The sequence below is a fragment of the Corvus hawaiiensis genome, chromosome 4 (genome assembly GCF_020740725.1).
Source record: "Corvus hawaiiensis isolate bCorHaw1 chromosome 4, bCorHaw1.pri.cur, whole genome shotgun sequence".
Taxonomy (NCBI): domain Eukaryota; kingdom Metazoa; phylum Chordata; class Aves; order Passeriformes; family Corvidae; genus Corvus; species Corvus hawaiiensis.
In genome coordinates, this window is record NC_063216.1 from 59,369,921 (window position 1) to 59,390,630 (window position 20,710).

Here is a 20,710-nt window from a genome sequence, read left to right on the forward strand (position 1 = left end):
CACCAAGGTTGTGTGGGTTCAATCCCTGCATGGGCCATTCACCTAAGAAATGGATTTGATGATCCCTGTGGGTCCCTTCCAACTCAGAATATTCTGTGATATCAGAAACAGTTCTTCCTGACAGGAGCATAACAAAGATTATAATTCAAATGCTGGGAACCCTTTGACATGTTAACAAAAGAATCGTAAATACAGCCCAAGTCCACATCACCACGGTCCTTCCTGTCACTTTTATTCACAGTGCCCTTAAATACAGGCTTTCCTTACAAAAGCCTGTGCATGCCAGGAAAGCAAAATGTTGTGTTGGCAAAGTTCACTCACACAGGCTCTGATCAAGGCTATGCCGTAGTCTGCCTGTTTGATCCCTGATTCATTCACACCACTACAATACAGAAGGTGCTCGGCTGAATCTTGTGTGAAAACAAGCTTTCTGCAGAAGTGACAATAACAGAAGTCTATATAAAAAAAAATAAAGGACAGAGGAACTCAATTATTGCTAAAGGAGGGGAAAAATCTCACTGATGGCAAAATCCATAAAGCTTCTGGAACGTATTTTTAACAGACTTTTAATTTTTTTTAAACAATTAAGCACAACCACATAAGCTGTCAGTTTTTTTCCAATAGCTGTCCTCTGCCTTTCACCACAAAAAAATCATAATACAAAAACAAAGCGTGGGTAGCTTTACTCAGACCACAAATCCTATTGGGTGTCCTTGATGATTATCCTTCTACTATCCACTTTACAAATACATTTCCTTAACACAAGAAAATCCACTGCTATTGAGTTAAAATCCACTTCCTGTTAATGGGACTGTGTGAAATTTGGTCATAAACAACTAGAATGACTACATTTTGGTTTAGACATTTCCTAACTTTGCTTTCGCATGAGTTTTTTAATTATGTGTGAATTGTTTGCTCTGGGACTCCTTCTAGCAAAAGAGAGTCACAGAATCTGTGAGGAGCTACAGGCTCAATGGTAATACATACCAATACACAGAACAGAAACACTTGAGAAATTCTATTCCTGTCATCTCAATGATCAGATGACACATTAAACCCTATATATTTATCTTCCTTTGTATTTCAGAAATTTTAATAACAGTTTATATGGCCAGAAAAGATCCTTTATAATCATAGATGTCTCAAGCACAGTATAGGCTACAGTTTAAGCAATGATTTCAAAATTTGGCCTTTCGTTTTAGAAAGATCTCACCTAACGATTTAAACCTCAAATAAATATACCAGTGTCCCTTAGTACTTTTAAGATGCCTTTTCACATCTAATATTAAAAAGCACACCTTACATCTTACTTGAAATGGTTTCCCTAAAACTACTGACTTCAGTTTATAGATACTAAGACTTTCCAGTTTGCAAAGAGTTAAGTGCTCCTCATTTGAAAAAAGAGTTTTCTTCATGAAAAAGCTTGTTCATTATGGTCATAACACACTGTATTTCAACAAAAATATTTTTGTTGAATCTAATTTTTAATCTAACAAGTCTGTTTTCTTAAAATTAGCATAATCACATTTATAATTTTGTTTGTGTTTATACATTTTAAAAATTGAATTAGATATCATGACTGAGTTAAGAGGTTTGAAATGGCTACCAACAAGCCATTGTAATAAAAACACTGCTGAAATAAACTTTCCTGGACATCTTTATTATTCTTTGAATTTGTGTTCACAACCAATGCAATCATCTGGTGTTCACACAAAGCAAAAAGAAAAAGGTCCTACTACAGAGACTTCTGTAGTACTTATAGTACTGTAGCTAGTGAGCTTCCTATAGGACATTCTAAAAGTGCCTTAACTAATTAACTGAAGAAAAAGCCCCTCAAGAGCTATTAAAGTCTCTCTTCCTACAAGTACTGGAGGGTCAGAGAGCATACCCAGAAAGTATGCTTACTGCTCCTAGATATCTCCCTAAAACTATAGAGAAAAAAAATAATTATAGCTAAAATTATCACATTGATTAGCACCACTGAGAGAAATTAAAATAGTCTTTCATTTTAAATCCCTAGAAATTATACTGTTCTTTATCAGGTACTAATTGGTACAAATATTAAAAACTGCTGGAATAATTTTCAAGCTTTTGCAATATTAATACACCTACCATCTGATTTTGTAATTTTTCAACATTACTTTGAAGCTCCTGTAGCCAATTATATAGTGTTATTATTAATTACAGCTTGCAGCTTGAAATACAGTGCTATCAATGGAGTTTTATCTGCATAAATATGAAAATAAAACTTAAAATTGAATTAAACTGTTTACCCTTATGTAAAGGGTATGTTAGAATATTATTAGTAGTGAAAATTAATTTGTTATGCCTGAAAACAGCCTATAAAGCAGAAATATCTCTGGGGAAAAGATTACATTTCATGTATTGTATTTCTTTCATCTCCATGTTGCAAGATTTTTTAATCTTCTATTAAACACTATCTTGGGGCTGGGGGAGAAGTCCATTAATCTTACTTAACAAAATACAGAAAGCTGTAGCTTTATATCAAATATATACAGAGATTACTGCAGGAAATGTGAATTAATCTTAACAGCAATACATCTTATTTCTAAATTATCAATGTCTAAGTGGAAAGGAAATGTTACACCCCTTAAGTTTTATTTTCCTGCTCAAACCTCCCTCCCCACTTCCCAATAGACTTCCACTTCCTCCATAGAAATTTTGAAGTCCAAAAGTTGTTAAAGGTAATTCTGCCTCTCTGGAGACATTCAAGACCCACCTGGACATATTCCTCTGTAACCTGCCCTGGGCGACCCTGCCTTGGAAGGGCGTTGGACTAGATGATCCTCAGAATCACTTTTAACCCTAACTATTCTGTGATTCTTCTGTGAAGAAATCCAATAATTCGGAGAAAAGCAGAGGTACAATGCACAACTGTATACACACTAAAAGAACTGACGAGACAAACACGGTTGAAGAACTATGTCAAAGAAATGTCACACACCATTCCTGATGTAAACAACATATAGCTACCCATGTTGAAGTCTAAAACAAATAAAGCTACTGTAGCATTCACTCAGCACATGCATTCACTATCATTATTATATAGTTTTCATTGTCACTGTAATGATAAAATGTTATGAAAGATCATAAAGTAACTGTAGTCTGCCCTCAGAAAAATGCTGTTAACTGCAATGTACCAGTATAAAAGGAGTAGGTAAAACTACAGAATGTTTTTCCTAAAAACATGTATTCAAGGTCACACCCTGATATTAAGTGAATCATTCTCTTCCAGGATAAAGCAGTCATGACGCTGTTATTTTGACCAGTCAAAAATTTAAAAAATGCTTTTTGATTAAATGCTCTTTGCTGTCTTCACACCTCTGGCAAGACATGCAAAATCAACTTACAAGCGAAAATGGGCAAGCAGTGCTGAAGTTTCTCACTTGTTCTTAATGATCAGCTCTGTTACCTGCCTTTATCATTTTTGCTTCCTCTTCTAAGAGTGTCGTGTTTCACTGCCAGTACCTGTCAGCAGTTGACCAATAGTGGAGAATAAAATCTGTTGTGTAGCGTTTCATATCTTATTTGTAGATTTGTTACATTTTCCAGTACAAACATCGCACTAACTGAGCAAGTATTTTGAACACAAAGAGATTTGTCTGAATCAAATGCTTTTGTATTCTGGAAAATAAAAAAAAAGGAAAAACATCTGATGATTTTCTCTCTAATGGTAAATTCATTTGGTTTCTAATAACAGGGGGAATGAACCTTTAAAAGAAAGTTGGACTAGAAACTTTCCAACATTTCTTTGGTCAAAGATAATGAACAGTAAGTAAACTGAAGACTAATATTTAGCATGACAGTTTAATGAGGACTTGGTAAAATGTGCTTCCTTTTTTTCCCCATTTTAGTTTGTATCAGTGAATCAAGTTTCAGTTTAATGCTTAAACTCTTAAGCAATTAGTATGAATTTATTCGTTTGGTCAATGTACCAAAATGATTTGATCATGATGTCAAAATGATTACAATGGTATCATTAACTTTTTAATGGGAGTAGAAAATGCTATAAATTTAATCATTGTCTTCAAACAATGCATGGATGAATGAGTTGGAATAATCTCCTTCCAATCGTTGTCATGTAAAATATTTAATTTCCAGCTCTGCTTTGTCCCAGACAGGATCTTGGTCATTAAAATGAGAGCAGATTTTGATATGTAATATATTTGGTGACATGTCAGGGTGGCACCACTTTGACCTTTTCAGTATTCCACATTTCATTTGGCAGCCTGTTTCTTCCTTTTGCTTCTGTTACTGATCAAGAAATAGAAGTAGAACAGAGAGCCAATCAAACTAGAAATTAGAGGCAAAGAGTCAAAATTACATTAAAATATAAGTTCATGAAATTAATCTCTATTTTAAAAATATGTAAAACCATAGCCCTTTTTCAACTCTCAACTTTAAAAAACAATACAAATAATAAACAAAAAAAATCAAGTTTTCCTATTTATATTTTCATGTCTGCTATCTCATGTCCTCTCATACAATAAATTTTTTTCAGAAGTGAATATATCAATATTTTTCACATCCTTTCCTCAATTTTTTTTGATTTTCATTATGCTGATCTTCACATTCATTTTGCTTCAAGTTGTTGGCTACTTATCTTAAGCAGGACACAAAGTACTCAGCAAGGGATTGAGCTGTCCTGTACATTTGTGTGCCAGGTGCACAAGAGGCATAGTGTCCTAATTAGGTTCTCTTAACGCACAGTTTATTAACACAGAGCTGGTAAGTTTTGTTGTTGTGTGCAGTCTTATACCATGTGATGATTTCTATAGACTCTATAGTCTCAGGCCTCATAGTTAGATGCTATTCAGTTTCCATTTTGAAAGCATTTCCAGCCCTATGGCTCAGATGAAAAGTATGAGGGCAGTGGATAATGGGATCAGGTTGGAAGGGACATCAAAAAATCATTCCAGCCCCGAGCAAGAGCTAAGTACACTTACATAATCACTGGGCAGGTGTTTGTCTAATGCATTTTCCCAGATCCTTATCAATGGAGGTTCCAAAATGTCCCTAAGCAAGCTGGTATAATACTTAACCTCTCAAACATTAAAAGGGGCTTTCTCCAAATATAGACAGAATCATGCTACAGATTAATTCCATTACTTCTGTTTACATACACTGTATGTTGATGAACAAGTGGTCCTCTACCTTTCTGCAAGAGCCTATTTGAAAACATTCTTTTCTATCAACTTCTCTTCTTAGTCAACTCTTCCTCAGGCTAACTAAGCCCCCTCTGCTCAGTTGCTTCGCACAGTCCACATTTTCAATATTTGTCTTTGTTCTTGCTTGCTTGAGGAGTTTCCCCTTTTCTGAAGTGAGGGACAAAATCTGTACTGAGTCAAAATGATGTTCCACAACTGACAGACAAATTGGAGGATTACTCAAATTATTTTACAGATGGTATGTCCGTCTGCGCATTCCATTAAAACATGAGGAATATAGGTTAAAATTTACTATCATCCTTGCATCATTTTTTTAAACAGTATTTTCTGACCAGTCTGTCTGAATTCCCCATTGTACAGATCCTTCTTGCAGAAGCCAAATGTCTTCTGGTGTCTCAAATTTGTCCTTTTCCGGACACTGTTTTCACAATTGGACTCGAAGGATTTCTCTAGGTGCTCTCCTAGTCCTAGTCTTAGTCCTTCTGCCCTTAAAGTAACCTCCAGATTTTACAGTAATCTTTGTTCCAAGTCCATCTGGGTTAAACATGAAAACATTGGCTAGTACCTGATGCAGTTTAAACAACTGCCAAATACCACACAACATACTCTTTCATTTAAATGGAAATAATTGCTTATTGCTTTCTGAGCAAAATTTTCTAAATAGGGCTGCATCCAGCCTATTTACACCTAGATCACTGTAGAATACTGTGGAGAATACTGCATGTGAAAATTGAGATAACACTACAAAATTTGAGAGGTGTGACACATCAAATGCTTTTTCTCCGGCTATAACCTGTTATCCTGTCAAAGAAAATTATTAGATGGATTTGATACTGCTTGTTCTTGACAATTCTGCATGGGTTATCAATCATGTCCCTGTGGTTACATATGATTTACCTGATTGTTTACTTGAACATTTTTCTAGGAAATAAAAATTACTTGTCTGTGCTGCCTCTGCTTTCCTTCTTCAGAACCATTGGAGTCCCTGATACCCACAATAGTTGGTAAGTTGCTGGGAGCACAGAGGTTGACAAAAATCAGGTGTTCTAGTAGAAAACATAAATCATAAGCAGGAAAAAAAAATCAAACCACAAATCACTAATTATTATGCTTCTTGGTGTTACACAGATTTTGTAATATTTAGGACACCTATTCATGATTTTAACTGCTTTGAATTCACAATTCTGTTAATAATGTTTATTTATGCTATTAATGTTAATTGTTTATCAAATTACAATGGTGGGTTTTTTTCCAGGATCAATGAAGATCCAACTGACACAAACTCAAGTAACTGTGATTATAATTACAGTTTTTGCTTGCACCCATCTGAAGTTCTCTCATACTCCTGGAAATGGGAAACAGTAAAAGGTCCTGTATTTTATTTTTTTTGCTTTCCTAACTCAGAACTAGCCATGTTGCAGATGGTTTCAAGAAAAAATGATTTTTCAGCCAATGAATCAGTGATTGTCTGGGGAAGCCAATCTATTTTCTATAGATGAACCATCTCTTTTAGATATGAATTGTGAAAGAATTTTCCATGCCCTTGCTAACTCCAGATCAAAGCAATGTACAGTAGACATCTTTGGCTCTCCCATGAATTCACCTAGGAGCTGACAGCAATGACCAGAAGCTAGAAAAAGAATATTTATCAGTTAAATGATTGAGCATATTACATACACTGATTCCCTAATGTTGAGAATGGCTGTAGTTTCATTCTACAGGCAGGTTCTTACAAGTAATCACTTACCTTTATGGTTCAAGCATAAGTACCTGAAACACATGTGTTCCTTCCCATATGATAGATGCTCTTTATATTCACATGCAGTTAGTGAAAGTGGGAGACATTACCATATTTTGTCACCCAAGCTGATTCAAAAGAGCTGGAGTTTATATGTACATGCCCTGGAAGTCAAATCTAGTAGATTAACCCAGGCTTTCTCAGGAAGGACATGAAGATTGTTTGCGGAGGCAGTTGTATGTCATTTAACACTGTACTGGGTCAAAGACCAATTCCACCCTCTTTCAAACCTCCTGATACTCATCATCTTATTCCTTGGTGTCCAAAACCTACAGTTCCTGAGAAACAGCCATTTTTGTCAAGCCAGAAAAAACTATGAAAGTGTGAAAAAAAATTTTTCAAGATCAAAGGGACTTAAATATACTTCTCATAATGCCTGTATTTGTACAGCACATTTTATTGTAGAGGAAAAATGACAAGGTTATGTCTTTTACTTCAGAGTGGAGGGGTTTTGTTGTTTTTAAAATTCATCAAAATTAAAACCTCTAGGTTTATCCATGCTGGAACAGGAAAAAAGCTCTCACTGGACTATAATTTTCGTAAGATAAATCAAAAATTGCATTTCCTCAAATCTGGCTGTAGTTCAGCAGATGGTTGCTTTTTGCCCCTAACTCATCAAGGAGGCTGCCCTTTCCAAAAGGGTCAAGAGATATACATTTTCTGCCTCTTTTCTTAAATTGCTGCTAGAATCATCACCTTGGCAGACATGCAAGAAGCAAAATCACCCCCTTGAGTCCAGGTAACACGTCCACGGTGTTCTGATCACACTGCATACACCTAAGCAGAACTGAGCGATGCTCTGCAACTCAGCAGCTCTAAATACCAGACCTGATAAACACACACTCACCAATTTCTCTGGAGATCTGGGTGAACGCCTCCACACCGCTCTCTCCATAGTTGCCTTCGGAAGCCAGCGTTGAGACATAATTCCACCCAAGGGCCGTCACGATGTCAACCATGGCCTGTGCCTGGTAGGAGTCTGGCGGGACCACTCGAGAGAAGTAGTCATACCTGGTGTTATCGCTCAGTTCTGGAGCTGTAGATGCATAGCTGATTTGAGGTATCTGCAAACAGAATGACAAGTCATGCAAGCCAATCTAATAACATTTTACAGTATTTACTTGTACGTTTGAAATGCCTGTAATAGGTTATACACGGGCATTGTGCAGAACCAAATATCTTGTTTTAATTAAATCAGCTGATCAGAAAGCATTTCAGGTTTCGTATAATGTCAGTCAAGCTTTATTGTGTAACACTCTCACCAAGAAATAATGCATTCAGCCTTGCTCAAGATGTCATGATTGTTGACATGTAAATGTAACAACTTCTTTTTTCATTCTGGCTCTAATATAAACAAGTGAAGTAAAAAAATAGGGGGGAAAGAAAAAGGAAGAATTCTTACCATAATGACAGAAAATGAAAAGTTCAGTTATGATGACTGTGATTCTTGAAATTTGACTAGGAAAATGTGGCCTATTTCCATTTTTTTATTTTATTTATGTATATGAATATGTGTGCTCCCATCTTATAACTATTTTTTAAGCTTTCTCTGTCATAGGTTTTTCATTTTCCAGTTTTAATAGTGCATTGTGTGCGATTTAAGAACGTGAAGGCTATGTCTTAATTAGCAAAAGCTATCTGATGAAAAAAAACCACACCTAAAAAAATTACCTGTCTTTGATATTCATATATAGAAGGAGAAAGGTTACAAGGATGGTAAATTTCATAGAAAACACCTCAATATTCTTAGTAGGAAAAAACCTAAATAACTGAAACACATTTTAAAATACATTATTATTCTCTTAGGAAAAAAAAAAGAAGGGTGGTTTTCTGTTAACTCTTATATAGGTGGTTCAGCAATGTCCAGAAGAGACATTGCAAGCAATACTTACTTATTTGGAAGAATATTTTAGTGCAAGAAAATTTAATTAACATTTATGCTAACTTTAAAGGAGAATTATTTTCTTATTTAAAATGGTAAAACTGATGAAATAGTCATTAGCTTGAAACAAAAAGATATGCCAAATACTGCATTGCATTGTGATCTGTATTAATAATAGGTGCTTAATTCATGTCACGAAACATAAAATAGTCTTCAAGAGAGCAATCTGAATGGAGTTCCTGAACTGATTCTGTTGAGAGCCAAGTTTTGGAGCACCAGGCAACAGGTGATCTGTCAGATGTTAGAGTAGAAGTTTTCAGTGCAACTGTTATGTCGTGTACAGTGCTTCCTCATGAGTACAAACTGAAAAAGGAATCTGAAGCAAATGTAAGGAATTCAAATAGTCTGGTCATTAACCATACCTGCAGAGACAGTGTAGACTCTTACAGCCTGAAAAAACAGTTCATTGCTTAAGGGTTGGAACAATCATTTCTCAGTCAGAAACTAGCAAAATAAACTCTTATGTATCTTGGCTGTATTCTTCTTTAGCAAATTTTATGCACATGGCAATGCCTCAGAATAAAAGTCTTAAATGTTGTTATAATAACAAGCAAAGAGAACAGAAAAGAAAAGGAGAGGGAGGATCACAGAAAAAGTTAGAGCTTATATTTCATGGAAATCAATATTCCTAACATAGAAATAATACACCAAGTAAAACTAAAGGATAAATTGTTCTTCTAAAACTTGCCTTGTATAAATTGCCTTTCTTGCAGAAACTGTTTGAAACATCTTTATCTCTTTACAGACAAAATATTTTTGGCCTGTAATAAAACAATTATGCATATTTGGAGCACATATTTATTATGCACAATTTAGAGCCTTTCCAAACTTGCTCTATTACTCTCTAAAACAGTCTTTCTTTCTTTTTTTTTAACAGACATAAAAGAAATAAAGACAACCTTTGTGATTTTACTCATTTTGCTCCTTGGTGTTCCATTTCACAAATATTATGTCATTATTGCTTTGCTGAAAGTTATTTCATCAATAATGTCAATAAAATCAACACCAGTAAGAAATCTTTTAGACCGATACTTTGGCTTTGAAAATTTTGAAGCCTAGACCACAGACTTATATCCATTAACTCTCTCAGTTCCTGTTTCTCTTCAGACGTGAGATGAATAACAAAGCCTAGATATGTGTTTGTGCGAGAATTATTGGTTCAATCAGAGCAATGAGACGTTTCAGATCAATAGACACAATTTATGTACTATGAATATCATTTTTGGAGCCTTGGAAAATGTAGAGAAGAGATGTTACTTTCCTACTTTTCAGCTCTTTGCAGTTCAACTTCCTCCCCAGAGTTATTTCTAATAGCAGTGGAAGAAAACAGAAGGTAAATACAGTACAAACACAATACCCTGAAATCACTGGGCACACTAGTAAGCTTAAATCACCACTGTTTTATAACACCTGCCAGCTTTTCACTAGCAGGAAGGAACAATATGCCATGTGAAAGTAAGGAAAAATACACTCTCTAAATAGCAAGTCGACCTTAAGTTTGGAGAAAAAAAAATGGTTCTTCCAATGAAGTATATAATTACTTTACTCATTTCTTCTTGTATATATCCCTCATAGTTATAAAGAACACTATGTTCAAGAATTTTCTCCCCAGAATTGCAGATCTTCCACCCACAAATGCTTCATGGACTTCTTTTTTCTTGAAAGCAGTTTATGCAAAAATAAATAGCAACTTTCTTCCTTGCATGCTTGTAAATGTACAATTGTATACAGCAAGGTCTGAAAAATAGCTTTAACATTTGATAATTTGGGTTATGCTCCAGTTACATAGGAAGTGAAAAGACTCAGAATGAGACTCAAAGAAATTTTTTGGCATGAGGTCAAATTCTTTGGATTTAGTGGTTCAATAATCCATGAATGAAAAACATATACATTAAAATGTAACAACTCTAGTTATGGACTGTATGTTTAATAAGGCATTTTACGTGTCCCCAAGTACATTTTACAAGATGGAGCATAATGCTGCCTAAGCAAGGGAACTGTTATGCTCTATCAATTCAGTAATGTGTGTTTTTAAAACTCCCTAAATACAGACTCTATTTCTACTTTAACTTCCACTGGTCTCTTGAGACCTAAATTTGCATTTTGAAAAAACCTGCAAAGAAGGAGTTTTATTTCTCATTCTAGATTTCTCAATCTATTTTTTCAAAATTAAATGCAATACCTGTAACATTTACATTGTATTTAAGTGGTACATATCAGTGTTAATAGTGTATTTCCTTCTCTTTTGGGGAAAAAAAATATATTATATAACCACATTTGAATTGGTTGTTGCACAACGTCTGTCACATTCACTGACAATTGCTAAAAGCATTCATGTTTGACTGTTAATTGATATAATTTTTCCAATCTTTCCTGCCCTATGGTTTGGCCACTGTCTCCCATTAACCTATAACCTGCTGATAAACTCAACTTCTAGTGGGTGACAGACTTGAAGTCTTTGAAATTATTATACAGATGAATTCATAGAAGCCTTATTTTTATTATTTTTAAACCTTAAACTATCTATTAGATGTTTAAAACCAAAGAATCCTAGTGGGATGTTTTAAAACAACATCCAGTTTTAGTTATATCCTGGTCTTAATCCTGATACTTGCTGAACTACTGCCAAAACTACTAGTAATCCTTCAGTCCTTCCATCTAAGTCAGTGGTGGCTTCATTTCATTCTATTATTCAGTCACTGGCATCAGAAAACTATTTTGCATGCTTAAAAAAATAAAAAAATTTGGAGAAAAACAAACAAAAAACCAAAAACAAAAACAAAAAAAACCCAAACACACACATACACACAAAAATTGCTGATAACTAAGCAGAGCACCTAATCCTTGAAGATACATTCGAGCCAAAATCAGCAGTCCAGAAAGTCTGTTTTTCCTGGATCTTTCTGTATATATCTCCTAGCTGATTTAAAATCTGTCTCTAAAGGTCATCCCTTCCCAGAGGATTAGAGAAGATGGAGCAGGTACTTTCAGAAGTGACTGTCCACAAGCATGATTGTGGCAGCTCTTCAAAGGGAGAATGACATCAGTAGGAGACATGCACCAAGCGTTACTACGAAACAGATTTGTACTTCCTTGTGGAGGAAGTGTGGACAACTTCAGGAGTGTCAAAGGCAGCTAATGTAACTTTCCATTTATTTCAGCCAAGTGGTAAACCACTTTCGGCTCCTCACACACTGAAAACAAAAGCCACCCACTACTCCTGGATCTAGGACTATTCATAGAGGAGCATTCCTATGGATCTCTTCGGCAGGTCCAGTGCTGGCATCCAAACCCTAAACCAGAAAGAGGTGCACTGAGGATGACAGAGGAAACAACATGACCTAGTTGTGCCCTTCCAGAAGAGTGTCTTCACCAAAGCAGGCAGTTTTTAGCATGCTTTCTCTTGAAGTATATGCTCTCCAAGTTCAAGGCAAAAGTTCACTAGAACCCTTTTTACTGAGCTTTCAAATCCATTCGCATGCTACATTTGACAATGTAAAGCATCAGCTGGCCATTTCATATGCCATCTTCCTTTACACAGTTTTCCAGCTGAAAGCATGATTTGGGAACAAAATAGCAGACAGTGAAATGAGCAAAGCTCATAAGAAAAATGACCTGAGAAAGGAATCACCATCAATTGTAAACATTAGACATTATGAGTTACACACACAGCAGTAACTGTGCTGTACAGTCACCAAGAGTAATGGGCTTAAATCACTCACATTTTCAGTTTCACTACCCACTCAGTCCCATCACTACTAACTTTAACATATCAACTAGCATTTTATTTCTCTTTACCATTCTCTCATCACTGAGCAGCCTTTTGGGTTTGTTTTTTTTTTTTTTTTGAGGAATATTAGCTATAGCACATTAAAAGTAGTAATAATTGCAACTAAAAAAATGAAGTCAATAAACTTTAAGTTAATGACTACTCAATATCAACTGGCATTTTACCGCCAACTAATACAGCTTGCAAAGGAGTTAAAGTACTTGGAATAAAATTTGACTTTGGAAACATGTTTTCAACTTGATGATTCTTTGAATTTTAAATGTCTATAATTAATCATTAATGGCCCTGTCTCTTCAAGATTTTTATTCCCTCTTCTGTACAGCAAGAAAGAGCTCTTTGCGCGTACCAAAACTTCACAGCAGTGAAATTAATCCTCAGGGCCTAGATATTGAACAGCTGCTGGAGGAGAGCTGAGGTCACCACACTTTGGCTATTAGTGACATTTATAAATTGCCATCAGACAGAGCACCATCTTAGTTTGCTTCTGTTTCTGAAAAACATCAGCCTGCAACTCAGTAGTGCCAAAGTCATTCAGGGAGGACATTGAGGATTCAAAAGAGATTGTAAAGCTTAATAACATCCTACTCTATACCAAACAGTACTGAAAATGTCTTTCATTATTACTAACTATTGGAGAAGATGAAATGCACCCTGTAACATTTCTCTCCACTGACTATAAAGGGAGCCTGTGACATTAATTCAACTGTTCTACCCACTATGTAGAACACTAGTGTAAACAGCTACATCTTCCATTGAATCTCACAATCCCACTCACTTTGGCTACACATGATTATTAAGATGCCTTATTTCCAATTTCATCCTATGATGTCTTCATCCTTCCCTCTATGGCAAACACTGGAGAGGTCACCCATGTCATCATTAGATACCCCATTTCATTCATTTCAGAATAAACCAATATTAAATCACCCTGCAAAGATCTAATGCTTGAAGACTCATTAATGCCTTTGGAGATGTGAGATGCCCCATTCAATGCTCAGAGCAGCTGAGCAGGGTGACACCTTGACAACTCCACCAGCTACAAACCAACTCTGCTAGAGCTGATTTTATGGAAAAATTTCAACATATGAAGTTTTTTGAATCAGCCTCATTCTGTGGATTTTACTGTGAGGAGGAGTGATCCAAAACAATATATTTTCACAGTAGATAAATTCATGTATTCATGTATATTTATAAACTCAGGCAATTCTAATATATATTTACTTAGATGAATACATTGTCCCTGGATGTTAAGGACACTCAAAGACAATGTTAATCATATGTCAAGCAATGCATGTTGTTGAGGAGTTATCACAGATTTCTATCTCTGCCCCCCCAAAAAATGTTGATAATAACTTGAACAAAAGCAAGAAAAACACAGGTACGCTTTTCACCCAGATGAATACAATTTAAAATACATTTAGTTCAAAAATTTTAGTAGAATTTAAAAAGCTTTGGAAACTGAAAGAAGAAAAGTATAACCAGAAAGCTGTCATTAGCTGACTTCACTTGGTAGGCAGGATTTTTTTAAACTCATTTGAATTATTCCAAGTCATTCTACTTGCAGTAAATATCACAGCAGTTCCTGTCAAGGGTGCTTGCAATTCATACACCTAATGATGAGGAGGTAATGGATAGGTCACTTAAAATATTTTGGAAGTTCCACATATATTTGTACAGGTTTTGTGCAAAGATATGGGGTTTTGTGATAAAATGCAACATATCTGGGTTTTGCCCCAAATACAGGAAGAAAAGTTATCTATCATACCTAAATGTTTCAGAGCAAGAACTGGTAGATTATTTTACTTTTCTTTTTCTCTTTCTATTTGTCTTTCATTCGGTTTACTTCTGCTGCCAGTTACCTTCTGAAGACATATTCCTGAACAGAATATAACTTCAATGATCAGCACTGATCTTTTCATGAAAGCACATAGATGAGAATCAATGCAGCTCCATTTGTTGCCAAAGAAATTATTTCTGCAACTGTCATAAGGTGGTCTAGTATGTGAAAAATTGCAGAGACAGATGCAATCGCTAGCCCAGTGGAAATATGGGGGTAAAATCACACGTGGAAATCCTCTTTCATTACTGATTTTCTCTTTTTTTCCCCTCCACTGTAAACACAGTAATTATCTATCATACTTATTTCTGAGAATATTGCTGGTGGTCAAATGGACTAGCAACTACAGTAGTCTGAATAGACTGAATTACCCTAGTAAAAGTAATTTTTTTAGTTAATACATATAATTATATAGTATCAGATAACGGGCTGAAAAACTATTAAAGTTCCATTGCATCACCACCTGCCAGAAAGTATCTTTCACAAAATCTAACAAGACATGCTCCAGCAGATGTATTTCAGTTTAAGACCTGCCGTTCAGCCCTAGTAGAACAGGATGTGACAAAGCAAGAATGTGTATAATATAAAGTATGTAATATTAAGTGTTTGAATTTTATTAGGTTCATTCCAGTGGGTTGAAGTAGGTCAGGGACTCATTAGAAGTCATTACTTTTAATTATACACAAGGGATACTATGGAAAATAATGTGGTATCTCAATCTCAAATCCCACAATAGATGCAGCATTTACAAAATAAATTCACCGCTACAGAAAGTATGGGATGCACATAGGGCCAAAAATCAAAAGAATATTTATGCATTATGAACATTTTTACAGCTGAAGTACATCTTGTCACACTGTGCAACACTGTGTAACTCCAGAAGGATGAGAATCCATCTAAAGACAGCTTGAATTGTCATCAATGTTCTATGCAAGAGAGTCTATTGATAAATGTTTAACAATGGCATTTTCTCAGTATGGGAGCTCTATCCCTATTTCCACATCATTTTAAATCCTGGGGTTTTCCTCTCTGAAAACCAACTGGGTTAAGCAGTTGCACATTAAATTATCCACCATCTTTAGGCAGCCCATTTCTAAATATTTTAAGGCCAGCTGAGGTCCAGGCGCTGAATGATAAACGGAAGAAGCAGCAGATCAAATGAGAAATATTCATACTGAGATCAAATCACAAGGAGGGGGGATGGAGGGGACCTTGAGCTTGGGAATTGCTGGTAGCTCTTCCTTTACAGAACCTTCTGTTCTCCAGTCATCAGATCAAACAGAAAGCCAAGGATGGTCAGATAGCTTTAGGGACTTTTAAACTATTAAAATTCCCTTTCTACTTGGGGAAACCCACACTTAATTATGTGTATCAATATATTAGACTTGTGTCAGACTCTGCTGAGCACAGTGTGAGCTCTGATATTTCAGCTTTTCTAGCTCTAGAGCTTGTCATGTCAGTGTCTGGAAATCTAATCTCTTTTGATGAGTTTGAGAAAAATATACAAAAATGTGCATTCCTTTTAGTCTGAACTAGGAAAGCCAACTTTTTATTATTATTCAGCAGTGACAAATTTACCTAGTACCTCAGAGTATCCCTCAGCCAAAATCAGGTTTCCTTAACATTCATTTGATAATTTGTACCATGGAGAGCACAGCAAGCAATTTCAGAGCCTCGCCCATGGGTTCATGCACTCATCCAAATTTTTCTGATTACAGAGACCATCACTATGGAAGGAAGTATGAGATACAGGAAGAAAGGGAAAAGCATTGGAACAGACTGCCCAGGAGGTGGTGGAGTCACCATACCTGGAGGTGTTCAAGACACGACGACATGGCACTTAGTGCTATGCTCTGGTTGACGTGGTGGTGATCAGTCAAAGGCTGGACTCAATGACCTTAGAGGTCTTTTCCAACCTTAATGAGTATGTGAAGGGGGGAGTGCTCTCAGCAGGATGCAAGATGGGATGGTCTGCTTAAGGGACAACTCTGGTCTTTGCATTCACTTTTTACTGCTGCAAGGCCAGTCCAGCTTACACGACTGGCTGAGCAGTAGTGCTGTCCTTTTGCTATCCATGCTACTACCTTAACATCATGAGATACAAGTGATTGAAAAATATCATAAGGAGGAAAAGTAAATTTTGTATTCTTGACAGGTCTCTCCACACTGTGGACAACATGAAGATGTGTAAACAGGGCTCAGCTGGCCAGACACATATGCCCAGTGCTTTAGTGGGTGCTTTCACGTGTTCTACAGTACACTGCCTACACTTCAGCTATAGGTCAGAAAGCCCAGCTTTCCAGTCATCTCTCTGTCCCATGCTAATGACTTGGATACCACATATCATAATGCATTAAGGAAATCCCTGAGTCACCAAAGCTATGGATTCCTTTCACAGCACATACAATTCATATGGGATTATAAAGCATCATCTTAAACCAATAAACTACAGACTTAGAAGAAGAAAAATTAAAAGTATCTCTCTTTTGTTTGTGTCCAGATGAATTTTCTTTGATTCTTAACACAATCAAACTTGGCTGTTAAACAATTTTACCTTGAGTTTTTAACCTTAAAAGTTATAAAACATTAGCCAGTACCAAGCCATTTCCAAAACGTTCAATATTTCTTGTATTACCACAGTGAAATGCTAAGTACAGTTGCTACCAGTAGAAAACTTGAAGAAGAAAGCAAAATATTTACAGAGGAGAATGAGGTGGAGGGGGGGGGGAAACAAAACAAAAATACTGATTATGTTAATTATGTTATAAAAGTGATTTAAAATAAAAGAAATAACCTAGTGCTCTCTTTCCTTGTGCCTAACGGTGTCAGTGTCTGAAAGCTTCCAAAGTACAACCTGGCTGCCAAGGGGCTAATCTTACTTGTCCCTTTTGAAAATCCCAGGCTTGCAACACAGAAAAGCAAATGTAACTGCATTATCCACCACCTGGGGATTGTTCACAAGAATAACTATCCAATCTTAGGCTAGAAAAAAGAAGTCTTGTAATTCAGGCTCAGAAGTACATTGTACAAAGTACAAAAACATGCCTTTCCCTCTACCTCCACCAAAAAGATATATTGAAACCTGCATGTCCAAGCAGATACAGCAGCTTTGTACCCACCATTTCCCCCAAGGTATCCTGCAGACAGACTTTGGGGTCTTCATGATGGACATGGCTCTCTGGAGACTGATCCACAGCCAAAGAGGCATAACAGCACAAACACTGCTAAGATTAGCAAGACAATCAACTTTCACAAATACCTGTGTTTCATAAATTTTGCCATTCCAATAGGATAGGTACAGCCTTACAAATCATACTCAACACGCACAAACAGATCACAACACAAGGAGGCTGTGCCCATGGTCAGGGGTATAAGAACTACTTCTGAAGTCTGAACTTATCCACTACAGGTTTTGACCCTATCAGCAGCCATGGGTAAAGTTTCCAAAAAGTAAAAATGGTCAGGAAAGTCAGGAATTCAGAAGAAATTATTATACTTTTATATAAAAGTACTTTATGTATGTATAATATACATACACATATGCACACACATATTGCATATGTTGGGCTTTTTTTCTTTCCTTTCTGATAGAGCAGTTAGTGGTTTATACTTCCCCACTGCGGAGGCCACCCAAATTTTATCTCTAAGCTGATATTGCTACTGACTCAAATTGAACAAGATGAGCTTTAAGAAAAGCACAGACTAAGATACTTGAAGAAACAGAGAAACCTTGCAGAGGTTTCTTACCCATACAGCAATATATTCTCCATTTAAAGGAGATCATTAGAATATGGAGGAAATAATTTTTTAAATCGTGCTATTTCTTCTTGGACCTATTTCTATATATAGCTACATATAAGATAAAAGGAGAAAATGTCAGGTATATCTCATTCTTCCTTTCTTTCCTCAGACATTTCAACAACCTCTAGTTCCCTCCTGCTCTCTTCAGGATGCTCCCTCTCTTTTCTCTACATGAACAGCTTCTTCCCAGATATCCTTTTTCCTTCACACCTTTTTTCCCTACCTCTTCTCACTCTCTTCCTCAACCACAACTTGACTGAACTCAGACGGGAAAGTAGACAGTGGTTGGTTCCTAAACAGTGATTTAGTATACTCAGTTTGAGCTCTGCTTCTCTCCTTTGGTAGCTCATGTTCAGAGATACTCAGTGGAAAGGGCAAAGGGGAACTCCTCTTCTGTGAAATACGGCTGGACAGGGTCACTCCTCCCTCTCATCTACTGAGTAAGGCTTCCTTTCCCACAATAGATATTTTTGCTCTCCGACTGCATTGGGAATACATCCACAAAGTCAGCAAAAGCAGTATTTGATATAGGAAAAAAGCCTATATTGGATGAGCATTTCACATAATTTCTGCAAATTTGCCTTTTCCCTATTTTTATTCATTGCAATTTAACTACAAATCAGTTTACTGTTATCACCACCATACAGCCTTGTTTGAGTGTGTTAGCCTTAGCCTTCCTGGCTAGTGCAATGGAGATTTCCTCCCTAGCTATGACTCTCCGATATCTCTAAGCCCAAATACAGAATGATATATAAGTCCTTTTGAAGGTTCTTAAAAGTCCTCCTCAGTTAGCTTGATCCTGTAAGTCTGGGCACATCATCAACATTCTACTTCAGCAGCTCAGCAGGATGATGAAAGAAGAGGGCCTGAGGAGCTTTCAATAAGTTCAAAAAGCTCCCGCACTCAAATTTTTTCCCATTTCAGCAATCCCAGTAACAACTCACGTTTCTGACAGAATGTCAGTAGTTAGAGGCAGATCTTGCTGACAACCACTTTCCAGTGCCCTGAGAAGTGGCTCTCCTGCCTGCCTTCCCACCTGCAGGAATCAGCTCACCTTTGCCATGCAGCACAGCCAGGCACTGCTTCAGTTGGCAGCCAAGGAAACTTTGACCCTGGGGCTCCACACAAACCTTTTTTTTTTTTCACCTAAAAGGGTTGAAATGCTCATGTCAGCCCACAATGTATTCCACAGTACTGTGTCTTTCTTTAGCAGAATAAGAAACCAATCTGTTCTGTCCTACCCAAATGTTGGGAACGTTAATACTCGTCAGCTGTTGAAGATTTTTCCTATGACTGATGCAAAGCACTTCTTTTTAAACCCAGCTTTAGCACAGATCTTTGGAAGATAACCCCATGCTTACCTGACAGTGCTTCAGTCTGCAGCTACTGTATGCAGTGCATTAGTGCACTGACCAGGAGTCTTTGGAAATCTCTTCTATACTGTGCACAAATGATTTGTATTAGGGACTAGAGTGCCACTTCTGAATACTACAGCAGCTTTTGATGAGTGAACATCTTTTATTTTGAAATTGTTCTCCCTCAGTCTGTTGCTGCATATGTTAAAAGACCCCATCAAAAGCAAAATTACACTAAACTAGATTTAAAAGTGTCAAGTGCATTGAATAAACATTGGAGACATCAAAAGCCTGAGTGGATGCTCCTGACAACAAGTGGTGTGGGAACGCCAGCCTGTGCTGAGCCTGATACAATCCCATTTCTATCTACTTACTGAAATTGCTTCACAAATACATTTCTGCATATCAATGTCACCTATCCAGTTCCAGGCACTGGAAGAATTGGTTTAAAATTGCCAGATGAAAGATATCAACACATTTTTTTCAATGGAATATCAATGTCATCTACATCTCTTTCAAAGAAAAAAAAAAAAGAAAAAACAACCCACACAACTTTGAAGCATTTGTTTTTGATGTCTTTAGTCTATCTTCACTTTCACAGTTTGTAGATCTTACTTTTTTATCACAAAAGCTACAAAGCACTGAAGTTTATTGAAACAGAATTTGTGGGTTCTGTCAACATGTGAGCTGCCTACATAACAGAAGTTCATCACCTTGGAATGGGATTCATATGATACATACTGAGCTAGCCAATCAAAATACCGAGCAAGAGATGTGTCCAAGATCATGTTTCTCTTGTAGTCCAAAGACATCTTCCACACATCAGAGTGGTTCAGATATCTTTTCTCAAAAGAAGTCTGGAGATAAGGATACTATTGACAACTCTATTTAGGTTTTTAAAGAAAAGTTAGTTGCCACTAAGCCCACATTTATAAATGTGCATCTTCACTCTTAGTTGAGAGCATTTCTTCTGTGTAGGGCTAATGGGAGATCATCAA

General features: G+C 36.5%; 1 protein-coding gene across 6 annotated transcripts in view; it reads right to left on the reverse strand.

The window, feature by feature from the left end:
- GRM8 (glutamate metabotropic receptor 8) overlaps positions 1-20,710 on the reverse strand; it is a 323,188-nt gene that overhangs the window by 247,958 nt on the left and 54,520 nt on the right. For all 6 annotated transcript variants that reach the window (XM_048300929.1, XM_048300928.1, XM_048300932.1 and 3 more), the window contains one exon: positions 7,835-8,051. In XM_048300929.1, the coding sequence (XP_048156886.1) occupies positions 7,835-8,051 (217 nt within the window). The remainder of the gene's footprint in view (positions 1-7,834; positions 8,052-20,710) is intronic.